This window comes from Temnothorax americanus, unplaced genomic scaffold (assembly GCF_048541705.1).
Source record: "Temnothorax americanus isolate GAGA-0224 unplaced genomic scaffold, ASM4854170v1 Scaffold92, whole genome shotgun sequence".
Taxonomy (NCBI): Eukaryota; Metazoa; Arthropoda; class Insecta; order Hymenoptera; family Formicidae; genus Temnothorax; species Temnothorax americanus.
Genome location: NW_027509815.1, coordinates 172,190 through 185,437, shown reverse-complemented (window position 1 = coordinate 185,437; position 13,248 = coordinate 172,190). Strand labels below are relative to the sequence as shown.

The 13,248-nt window shown below is 28.2% G+C and overlaps 1 protein-coding gene across 3 annotated transcripts; it reads right to left on the bottom strand.

Annotated features, from left to right (window-relative positions):
* Positions 1-23: 23 nt before the first annotated feature.
* LOC143908314 (uncharacterized) lies at positions 24-12,974 on the bottom strand. 3 transcript variants are annotated; one of them, XM_077425938.1, is made up of 10 exons: positions 12,586-12,974; positions 11,453-11,824; positions 10,830-11,014; positions 2,834-2,944; positions 2,320-2,422; positions 2,181-2,246; positions 1,912-2,025; positions 1,423-1,672; positions 1,159-1,324; positions 24-1,052 (listed from the first exon to the last, which is right to left on the bottom strand). In XM_077425938.1, exons 2-10 carry the CDS (start codon positions 11,794-11,796, stop codon positions 1,036-1,038), a joined length of 1,356 nt encoding a protein of 451 aa, XP_077282064.1. In that variant the 5' UTR covers positions 11,797-11,824; positions 12,586-12,974; the 3' UTR covers positions 24-1,035. The 3 variants fall into 3 exon arrangements, with proteins under 3 accessions (XP_077282064.1, XP_077282065.1, XP_077282067.1); XM_077425939.1 differs by having other exon boundaries at positions 11,453-11,821; XM_077425941.1 differs by lacking the exon at positions 2,181-2,246.
* Between the last annotated feature and the right edge of the window lie 274 nt (positions 12,975-13,248).

Here is a 13,248-nt window from a genome sequence, read left to right as displayed (position 1 = left end):
AAAAAAATTAATATATCATAATATATATTTCATTTATATATATGTATTTTTGTTTATATTTCCCAACATTTTTTATCAACGAAATACTAAATAGAGTTTCTTGTCCAGGTTTCTTGTCCAGTTTATTCCAGATATTTTAGACATTGTTGTTAACAACGGTATAAGAATTACACTCATTATAAATGGCATTAAAATTGTTCTTCAGCTTTGTAGATTAGTGCGCTATCTACTGTGCCACATTACGCTCTTACACAAGTTTTTCTTTAAGAAAATTGTGTTTTCTTTACATTAATTGATTCGTATTGTTTGCAAAAATAAAAAGTAAGGAATTTGAATTATAAATACTTAAAATGTTATGTCACAATAGTGTAACTTTCAAGCCTTATAACTCGAAAAGTACTTAATAAAAAAATACTTAATTATAGTGTTTTGGAAAGCTCTCGACATAAGCTATAAAAATATGCAATAAAAAATAGGGGGTTCCATTTAAGAAACTGAAGGTGTCCTTGACCTTAACAATGCCACCCAAGGTCAAATCAATGACACCATCTTATGTTCTCCTCAAAACCATACAATTTTTGTCTGGAACATTTTTCTCTAAAATGCTTAGTTTTTGAAAGAAAAGGGGTGGGCGAGTGGTCTCAAACTCCCGGTATAAGTTATATATGCATTATTACTTTATATTACTTTATATTATAATTCTATTATTTGGAGAGGTAAAAACCATAGTGGTATAAGCCAAATTTTTAAAAATATTGACTTGTGTGCATAAGTGCAATTTATATATTGTACAGATAGCATCTATGCACAGTCAGTTCTTAAAAAATTTGAGTTGCACCACTATGGCTTTTACTTCTCCATTTATATTTCATGCAGACTTTACATATATAATATATTTAATTTACTCTCTCTCAAGCATTTTATAATTCATTTTAATACTACGTTCTATAATATAATAAAACCTTGATTGCGTATCCAAGATAAATCATTTTTTTTTCATTGCTTTTGACTAAGTATGAAATATGGTTCGTTTTTTTAAAATGGTCCAAATCCTGTGAAAGAATTTTGTTTATATATATATATTATATGTGTATACAGAATATTGTACAATACATATACAGTTGTACTGCTATTTGTAATGCATATATATGTATTTACTTGGATTTGGAGGTGGATGTCCCAATCTGTACATATCCGGAGGAAATCGTGGTGGAAATGGTCTGACTGGTGCCATTAAAGCAGGGTGTCTGCCTCTTCCCATAGGAGGAATCTGTCCTCTTAATGGGACCATAGGGCTCACTACGATTGGTCTCGGAGGAAAACTCTAAAAAGTATATTAACAAAAAATAAATAAATTAGAAATCCAACAAATTTTCATTAAGAACATTCATTAGATCAATAGTTTGTATATATTTTTCTTACCCCATAATAGATAGGCACGGGTATTGGTGATTCAATATAATGTGGTGCTATACCCCTTCGTTCTCTGGATCTATCTCTATCTTTGTTTCTGTCCCTGTCTCTATCTCTATCTCTTTCCCTCTCCCTTTCCCTTTCTCTATCCCTGTCTCTGTCTCTATCTCTATCCCTATCCCTATCTCTTCTTTCATGGGAACGTTCATTTGATCTCTCACGATATCTGTCGCGATAAGATTTCTCTTCCGTAAACGGTCTGTAAGGATAATAATTAGAAATGACTATTCATAAGTATTAAAGAATGGTTAAATTAGCACTCTTTTTTCATTTTACAAATAAATTAATCAAGCCTGGTAATATCTCTAAATCGTAACAAATTAAAAATAATTTAAATATTTATAATAATAAAAGTATTAATTTATTTAAAATAACAATCTATAAATTCTATATTAATGATTTTACTATATTTTTCTATATTAATGATTTACTCCATACCTCGAATATGAGTTGTGCAGTTCTCTAGAACGGGATCGATTAGCATCATGTTTATTTGCATCTCTTTCTGTGTATTTCTCTTTATATTTTCTACGTTTCTCTAAACTGCTTGCCCTACAAAATATAGAAAGAGAACACACTTTTCAGAAATATAAAACAACTATTTAACTGTTTTTAATTATATAATACTTATTTACTTTTGATTATTTGAAAAACAAGATTGAATTTCTTTTCATCAATAAATAAATTATAACTAAAGCTAGCTTTACCCATCATTTTTACGAATATCACAATTTTCTGTCTTGTTATCCTGATGCTTCAAATCTATGCGGTGTCTAAGATCATAAGTAAATGCATTAAAGAATATATATCCTAGTATAAAGAATATTGTCATCGTGAGAGACAAACCTAGATTGATAAGATGGCGGATATCCGGAACTATAAATATGATTCCTAATTGGACTCAAGGATAAAGATCTTCTCCTTGAAGTACGTGATTTTTTTGTCGAGGCTGTAATATTATATGTAGTGTTATATGTATATACTATGTTTTTAAAGAATGCTATGTTGTATTATTCATTATGAAGCCTCAAACACCGAAAACTAAATTATTTATCTATATTTCTTGACATATATAAAATTATTTGTTTTTTAAAGATATGATCTATAAATAAAATATTTAACCATAAATTAGTCACGTTATATTTATATTCTACATTCAATGACAAAGTTCTATATATGTATATTTATATATATCATAAATGTATATAGAATAATTTCATGTATGTTGTGCTTTTTTTATTCAAAGAATTTTAAGTATTTCGAAAAATATTTAATGTAATTTTATATATTCATTAATTCAAGTTTAATTGATATGATTTAAAAATTAATAATAAATAATAATTATTTATATACTACATACCCGATTGTTCTTTATCTATAGCTACAACTGTGCGTCGTTCTTCTATTTCGTTAGTTTTGATTGTAGCCTTTTTTATTTCTTCCCTGTCAAATATTGGTTTACATCCTTCTCCTATATAGTTCATTATATTGTTTAATAATATAATTTCAGTAAGATATATGCATAAGTGAAAAATAAATTCAGGTAATGATTTAGATCTTTCTTATCTAAATTAAATGGTACCACACGTTAAGATAGGCAAAATGCCACTGTCAATGAAACGAAAAAATAACTTTGGATCTGCATAAATGCACTAAAAAAAGAATTTTCTACGATTTTTTCGACCATCGACCATCGACCAACACCAGTAATTGAGAAAGATAGTGACGAGGAGGATTAAAGAGACGATCATGGAATCATAAAAATTAATTTTTTTCATGAAAATGTATGTATTTCAATAAATGAACGATTTATTTGAAATATATGTATAAGAAGTACAATTTTTTATTATATTTATATTCACATTTACCAATCATATGCAAAAAAAACTTAGATAAAATAACCAAAAATCCAGAAATCGACGAAAAATAGGCACTTTTATACAAAAATTAGGGTTTTCTCGTTGAGTTATGACTGATTTCATGCTCAAAAACATGTGAGACGTATAGGAATTTATCAAATATTGACAACATATATCTAAAAGTAATATATTATGTTTATTTTAGAGTCAGTTAAGGCACTATCAATCATTTGAGGACCATAAAAGGCCCAAAAGTGGCTAAAAATAGAGTTTTTTCGCATTTTGAGTACGGTCCACCATTCCGAAAAATCTGAAAAAAATTCCAATACATGTAGAACACTAAAATATACAATTTTCTAATTAAACCTGCAACTATCAAAGAAATTAGAAAAAAATTGATTCAAATATTTATTTTATTTTTTTAGGTTAGGTATTCAACGCCCCTAAAGCTAAAAAAATTGTGTTAAGTACTTTTCATAAGCTATATTCTCAAATTTTTTCAAAATTTTTAACACAAAGAAACCGAAGAAAAAAAATAATGTTCGAAAAAACCGGTTTTTGGTGCCACTAGGAAAAGGAGGGAGGATGGATGGTTGGAAAAATCGTAGAAAATTCTTTTTTTAGTGTACTTATGCAGATCCAAAGTTATTTTTCCGTTTCATTGACAGTGGCATTTTGCCTATCTTAACGTGGGGTACCCTTTCTTAGATTTATACACGCTTTAAATTATATTTTGTTTTTATTGATTATTATTATGACAACAGTAATGGTATAGACACCGTATGCAAGTAAAAATATTAATAAAAATTGCATTGGAAAATAAAATTAGTATTTGCTAGGCTCATGGACAAAGCAATACAATATTTTACAACCTCTAAATATGCTAATTTAAATAACAGATATAGAAAGACTCAAATGCAAAACACGACAAAAAATTGCATAATATTTCGATGATGTAAAATATGTTTTATTAGTAGAATATTTTTCGCTTATTAATATTATAAATTATTTATGATTACTTATAAATTCATATTATAAATCAAAAATAAAAATTACATTGGCAGAATTATTAGATCATTGCATATGAAATGCCGTTGTAATTCCGATGATCTTTAAATACATTTTGAAATATGTATATATATTTCAAGATGTTAAAATATATATATTAATAAATATGTATTTTGCTTATATTTAGTAATGTAATAGATTATAAAATCTTGAGTAAAAAAAAAGAGGACACAGTAACTTCCATGGTAAATAGAAAACCATCTTCCAGTAAAATAATATATTAATTATCTTTCAAAAAATATTGTCTTCCGTTGTTGGTAAACCGTTGGTGATATTGGAATAACTTACAATCATGAAATTAATATATTTCTCAATACTTTGAAACTTTATGTTTTAATAATTAAGAATTTAAAACATTTGTATAACAAAAATATAATAAATATATGTTTAAATCACAATATGTAAAATGTATACCTTTTTTTCCTTGTATTTAATCACTTTTGATTTTAAGACCAAATCATTAAAAAAAATGTTTCTATACCTGTTTTTCAATATCTCCCTTGACTACTGCTCATCCTATCGGAAAATATTTGATTACATCTTCATTGCAGACTTTCTTCAATCATGTTTATATCATCCTGTATTAATAATATATTCTGTGAAGCAAAATTTCTAAAAATAATACCGTAAAACAGTTATAAAAAAATAATTATTAAATAAATTTTTATATTTACATAGATATCCTGTCTATATATCTCAATACTGAATCTCATTTTTATAATCACATTTAAAAATGATATGCAAATTTTATCATATAAGAAAATATTTGTTTTATAAAAACATATAAATGTAAAATCCTCAAAATTTACTATGTAACAACCAATAAAAATAATTGAAAAACATTTAATAGTTTGTCATATGCTATTTACTAATTCATTTTTTAATCTATCAGACTGTGAAATCTTCCATGAATTTCTCTAATTTTTATTGTGTAACACTCTTCTTCTATTTCTACATAAAGGCTGATTAATTAATTTTAACTAAAATTCTATTAATATCATTAGATTCATGACGTAAAAGTTCTGAGTGTTATAACTATTAGATATTGATATATGATAAAAATTAATCATAAAAATAAACATATACCTAATTACGTTATTGTGTGTGTGTGTGTGTGTGTGTGTATGTTATTATATATTATCAGTGTAAAGAATAAAATTATCATTTTTTAAATTTTTACATAAATGAAAAAGATCTAAAAAGGACTATATATATATATATATATATATATATATATATATATATATATATAGTCCAAATATATATATATTTCTTTTTCTCATTATATTTAGTCAATTTTAACAAATTGTTATAAAAGTAGATATTATCATACCTATCCCAAGTATTCTCCATTCATTGCTCATCCCCTAATTAATTGTAAAAAGTTTAGGTTTTTCTTCATTTTCTTGAACCATCTTTGTATCATTCCTTTTGTAGCGTTGACATAATGTCTTCCGTGCATGAAGTAGAATATCTTCCATTTTTCGCTGATACATCTTCCATAAAGCTCTTCCATAAAATTTCTTTTTTATATGCATATATGCATGTACTTTTAAAAATAATTAGACTACATAATTATTTTTAAAATTTCTGAAAAAACAAACAACTTTTTTGGAATATAAATAGAACATATAATGTAAGCAGGAATATATTTTTATTATGATTAAATCTATATATATATATATATATATAAAACAAAGACGAGATAGATACACCATTTATAACTCAAGAACCGCTGGACAGATTTTAATGATATATGATGTTTTGTATTCGTCTCCGCCCCGAATAGCATAACTAAAAAAAAAAAAAAAAAAAAATTGAAAAATACCGGGGCCGGGGCGAAGCCCGGCGGGGCATGTTAGTTAGATATATAGCCAATATTTATTTACATTGTTGTATTACACAGATTTATGTATTAATTTAATATAAAATTTAATGTAAAAAAGCGATAAAACTAATATTAAATCTTTTGTTTTACATTTTATTCATAAATGTAATAAGCTTAAATTTATTAAATTAAAAGAAATATTTTGTAAAAAAGATAGGTTTATCTTCATTGTAGATTTTCTTGAACCATCTTTGTATCATTCCTTTTGTAGAGTTGACATAATATCTTCCATGAAGTAGAATATCTTCTACATTTATCGCTGATATTATATCTTCCATGAAGTTCTTCCATAAAATTTTTTATGCATATATCCATGTACTTTTAAAAATATATAGACTACATAATTATTTTTAAAATTTTTAAAAAAACAAACGACTTTTTTGGAATATAAATAGAACATATAATATAAGCAAGAATATATTTTTATTATGATTAAATCTCTCTCTCTCTATATATATAAAACAAAGTCGGGTTAGTTACACCATTTATAACTCTAGAACGGCTGGAGATTTTAATGATCTATTATTTGTTGGATTCGTCTCCGCCCCGAATAGCATAACTAAAAAAAAAAAAAAAAAATTGAAAAATACCGGGGCCGGGGCGAAGCCCGACGGGGCATGCTAGTTAGATATATAGCCAATATTTATTTACATTGTTGTATTACACAGATTTATGTATTAATTTAATATAAAATTTAATGTAAAAAGCGATAAAACTAATATTAAATCTTTTGTTTTACATTTTATTCATAAATGTAATAAGCTTAAATTTATTAAATTAAAAGAAATATTTTGTAAAAAGGATAGGTTTATCTTCATTGTAGATTTTCTTGAACCATCTTTGTATCATTCCTTTTGTAGAGTTGACATAATATCTTCCGTGAAGTAGAATATCTTCTACATTTATCGCTGATATTATATCTTCCATGAAGCTCTTCCATAAAATTTTTTTTATGCATATATCCATGTACTTTTAAAAATATATAGACTACATAATTATTTTTAAAATTTCTAAAAAAACAAACAACTTTTTTGGAATATAAATAGAACATATAATATATATAAGCAGGAATATATATATTTTTATTATAATTAAATTAGATATATAGACAACATTTATTTACATTGTTGTATTACACAGATTTATTAATTTAATATAAAATTTAATGTAAAAAAGCGATAAAACTCTAATATTAAATCTTTTGTTTTACATTTTAATCATAAATGTAATAAGCTTAAATTTATTAAATTAAAAGAAATATTTTGTAAAAAAGATTAATCATTAATACAACAATATTACGTCATTCTATATACTATACAATAATAAAAATTGCAATTTTTTCAAATTTTTCAAATTTTTTTATGTAAAAAAATTCGCTTAAAAATTGTATTGTTTCCTCACTATATTAAATCAATTTTAAAAACAAGTTACTAAAAGGAAAAATGTTTCCATATCTATTTCTGCATATCTTTTTCCATCTTGTATGGAGCAGAGATATGGGGATGGAAAGAGAGAGAGAGAGAGAGAGAATAGAAAGAATGCATGAAAGATACATAAGGTGGACAATGGGCCTAGACTGGAGCATGCCTGGATATATGCTGAGGGAGGAAACTAAGAGAGACAAGATGAGAATAAGTGCTGGTATAAAAGGGCGATGAAGTACAAAGAAAAATTGGACAGAGGAAAAGAAATCGAGATTGCAAGACAGTGCTGGAAGAAAATAAGAGAGAAGGTCAGGAAGGAAAAATCAAAATGGGAAGAGGAAAGAAGAAGTTTCTATGAGAGAAGAGGATATGCAATCGAGGAGATAAAAAGAAAGAGAGGGGAGGGATGGAGCAGCATCAAAGATTTAACAAAAAAAGACAAAGACATTCAGATTCAAGAGAGAGACGAAAGGATAAAAAAGTCAAAGTACAACAAATGGTACAAGGTAGTAGCAGAAAACAGGAGGCCGGAATAGAGAAAAGGGAAAGAAAAGTTTATGATTAGGATAGCAAGATTCAGATTAGGAAATGAGATGAGAAGTGGAAGATACTGGGAGCCAATGGAAAAAACATGCTGCAGAATATGTGGCGCGGAGGAAGAGTCATGGAAGCATGTTTTAGAATGGTGCACAAGAGGAGAGGAAGAAGAAGAATTGGAAGGAATCAGCGAATAAATTAAAAGAATACTGGGCAGCAAGGGTGAAGGAGAGAAATGGATGGCGGACTTGTAGAGGAGAAGAATGCAAGCGAGCACAGTAAAGTAAAGGTGGAAGTGAAGGATGATGATGATGATGATAATCGTTTATTAGCTTCAATAGCTACATAAGAAGTTTTCTTATACATTACAATAATAAATATCTGAAATTAATAACTCTGAAAGTAGCCTACTACGCAACTCTATTATATATTATATATTTGCTCCCCTCTCTCTCTTATCTGAATATGTTTCGCTACCATTCTTCTGAAGGAGGTGATCACGATAGGACAGAGAGGGGAATGGTTGACATTTCTGGTAAGGATGAGAAGTGAGGAGGATAAATGGAGAATATTGGAAGCAAGAAGAAAAGAGGGAAGCAGAATAAAGGTAAAAACAGACGAAAACAAATCGGTGGAGGAAAGAATCAAAGAAGGAAAGGAGAGGGAAAAAAGAAGGGAAAAAAAAGAGAAGGAAAGTGGGAGGACAAGGAAGTCGGCAGAGGACGAGATCGTGAAAAGGATGGAGGAAAAACTTCTGATGGACACGGACGAAGACGAAGCAAACCAGGGCGAAGGACCGGAGGAAGGCACTGGAAGGGGTTTAAGTTTCATTTCTCCAGGGAGTAGGGGGGTAGGGAGGGTAATAGTAGTATTGTAAGGTCGCTCAAAGGCCAAGTTTAGAACAGAATGTGTACGGGTATATGTGTAAAGAGTTAGGTACATCCCTATAAAACGCCATGTAAAATGTATGTGATTAATGACTGAATGTATAATTGTAAAGGTTTTTGGGAACGTTTTCCTAAAAAAAAAAAAAAAACGCCTTTCCAATCCCGGAAGGGGAGAGAAATAAAGATTGATTGATTGATTGATTGAAGTTACTAAAAGGGAAAATGTTTCCATACCTAATGTTTCTGCATATCTTCTTCCATCCTTTGCTCATCCTAGTGAATCATGAAAAGTTTATTAATCTTATCTTCATTGTAGGCTTTCTTTGATCATCATTTATTTCATCATTTTTGTAGCACTAATATAATTATATTTTGTGAAGTAGGATTTTCCAATTATATATGTCATATTAGCATAAAAACATATTAATAGCATAAAAATATATTAAAAAATAAATATGTAATTATATATTTTTTAAATATCTAGAAACTCACACATAATTTTTTCTTTATGTGGCAATGCATGATTAACAATATAATAATATTTATATTGCTAATAAAATAAATATGTTATTTGTATCTATATTGCACATGTTCTATTCCTAATCGTATTGTATATTCATTATTATTGTACATTGTATATGTTGTATATATTAAACGTATTAATTTAATTTGCAAAAATACGATAAGCCACTAATTTTGTTTTATTAATGTTGAATCAAATGCATGCAATAATAAAATAAAAGGAAGTTTTAAAGAAGAAAAAATGATACAAAAATATTAAGGAAATCTATTATATATAATCCTTTTATTTCTATAAATTCTATGGTAATACTCTTCTCTGATAATGTTACTACCAATAAAATATTTGTTTACATAAATATTTGTTTACTTTAAATTAAAAATTTATTTAAGAAATGATTAATCTTTTTAAACTAATTTCAATAAAGTTAGGCCCTTTGGATTTTCTTATATTTACATCAAGTTTCTTTCAATGAGAAAACTTTAAGTTAAATAAAATCTCGTACAAATATAAGACAATTAGATGCTTATTTAAAAAAAATAAATATAGAAATCTAAATAAAATTAGTTACGGTTTTGACAAAGTAATATATGTATAATATTTGCAATTTGCGTTAAGCTACAGTACACAAAATATACAATACGTTATTTAGATACTCTTTAAATATTATTTAAATACTTACAAACTGTTGGAGCTACATTTTAAGTTAAATCGACATTTGTTTTACATATCTTATAGAAAAAAAACCACAGATTAAATATAATAGACACATACGCGAGGTATTTCCCCACTTCCTGCGAGAAACAAAAAAAATAGTAGACAAAGCACTCTTCCCATGTTGAAAAATTTCTGAAACTAGATTTGCAAATGTTATTCATTATTACAAGTATTTCTCTTGCTCGATGTTATCTTCATGGAGCTTTCTATATCGACTCTTTATAATAAACTCTTCATAGATGTAAGGAATAAACCTATAATGCATCAACCTAGTGCCAATATAACAAAACTTTTATGCTATTGGTATAATAGACATATTATTATATAGACTACTGCCAATGCTTTGATTGTAATACAACTCTTCCAGCACTCATTGCAATGCTAGATAATAATTAAGTTTCTGGAAAGAATAAGGATTTAGAGAAACAAAGATTTTAGAAAAATGTAACATTTTACCATCTCTTCTCTTGACGATCACATCTTCAGGATTAAGTATATCTCGCTCTAATTCGGGAACAGGTCCTTGTACAGGAATATTCCTGTGAATGTCAACTTTAATTCGACGTAGTTCCATAGTATTAATCTGTGCATTCTGAGGACCTCTAAACAAAGGTACTGTTCCGCTTGTAGGCTCATCTAATCTAAAGAGAATTCAATCATAATATTTTAAATTAATTGTAATTCTTATACTCTTTGTATTAAAATAACCAGATATAATATTCTAGAAAAATAGTCCTATTTCTTTATTCTATTATTTACATAATGAATATAGTGATACAATTAAAAAAAATCCTTTTAAAAGTGAAAGAAACATACATTTATCTCTGTACATCTTGCGCCTTATTCTGATCTGGCATTGAAATTATAGTTTTCTATTAACAAGCCCTACTAACAAGCTAAGATGAATTTATTTATATCTCAACTTGTAAGAGCAATTTTCTCTATCAATAAATTGTTTTATACGAATTTATTTTATTGAAATATCTTTTTCAGATATTTGAAAGTTTTGGTCACCTTATCTCTATCAAGTCAAAATAAAGATATAAAGGCATATAGTTATATGTATGTTGTAAACTCACTTTTCATGCAAACTACCAGATTTGGAAGCAGTTGACGTAGATCTACCTCTATACCGAAGATGCGAGGGAGACTCACTACCGCTTTTGCTTCGACTATGACGCGAGGATTTTTCCTCAGCATATTTTAAAGCTTGTGCACGTTTTCTTTCATATTCTAAAATCTTTTGCTGTTTCAATTTTTCATGTTGTCTCTCTCGTTCTTGCTGGCGTTGCCATTCTCGTCTACGTCTCTGCTTTTCGTCTTCAGTTCTTGAACGTAAAACTGAATAAGTATTGTGATCTTCACTACGTGTTGATCTTGACTTCTCATCGCCGCGGAAAGTTGTCGAACGTATTGGATTCATTGTCGGAAATACTAAGCAAAAAGTGCTGCTGAAATATATTAAATTTATTATCAAAAAATCAGATTTTAATTAATGCAGGAAATATTTCTTGTCGTCTTCTTTATTCTACAGTTAATAACAAACTGAATTTTATGGTTAAGCATTTTTATATTTAATATACATATAATTGTGATTCTGACAACAAATTCTGAACTTACACGTCTTCAACAATTTAAAATAAACACATCATCTCGGAAACGGTACATTCGGAATAAAGCTGGGCTTTTCGATTACAGTATAAAGTTATATAGAAAATACAAGGATATCCAAGCTTGATATTTATATAGGGATTTATAAATGCATGCAAAATAAGATTTCTTTACTTTGAGTTCAATGGTGCATTTAAAAATTAGCAGTTGCATTAAAGTTTTTCTACACAAATTTGCATAATTGCATAAAATATATGAATCATCTAGTTGCATGTTTAATGTACAAAATATGATAATTACGTGCCACACATTTACTTTCTCTTTATTTTATCACATATTTATACAGCATAAAAGTATTACTTATTTTCTTTTTTATCACTCTTTTTTCTCAATTAATTTTCTCTTATTCACTGCCATTACTGAAAATCTGTAGTAACGTAAACTAAATTCTCAGGCTAGCAGTAAATATTGGAGAACAGCCTATGTAAATATCATAATATTAGAGTAAACAAGATTAAAAGTTTTCCAGAAAATGAAACTGGTCTTCTCTTGGGAATAGCTTTGTACATACTTCATCCATTTGAAGAAAAGAAATACTTACCGTTAAAAATTTGCAGGCAAGCGGAAAGTAGATTTCGGCCGGAATGTTGTTGTCGAGTCTTCGCACAGCGATTGAAGAAAATCGTCTGGTTCTGTCACCAGTGCGACAGTAAGCCAATTTCAAAACTCGATCGTCAAGCAAAATTGTAAATAGGCTACGAAGGAGATGGGCTCTTCAATAGAATAAAGTAGCTGAAGATTTTTACAATAACTATTCAAGCTTTGTGCATCTTGAGAGAAGCTGATGGGAATTTTAATCTTACTGCGAAAAACCGTGCAAGAGATAATGGATTCGAATATTTATGAGTTTCAAAATAGGCATAGCTCCGGATATTAGCTCATTATTAGCACTAATATTTTCTAAAGCGTCCAAGATAATAGGAACGATTCACTTAATATTTTGTCAAAACTTTCACGTAACACTTAACAGGTTCGCCATATTCCAACTGACAATCAAGTCACCGGACTGACCGGACCTCCCCTCCCCTTTATGTGGACAAAGTTTGTTGCCAAGCATGTTGATTGGCTGTAGGATAGAGAGGTTCTCGGATATCCAGAAATTCTCTATCTCGCGGCCAATATGCTTGAAGAATTTATCTACGAGTTAAATCGTACGATAAGTGAGAGTGAGATGGAGGATTCACACTGCGTCCGATGTTCGACG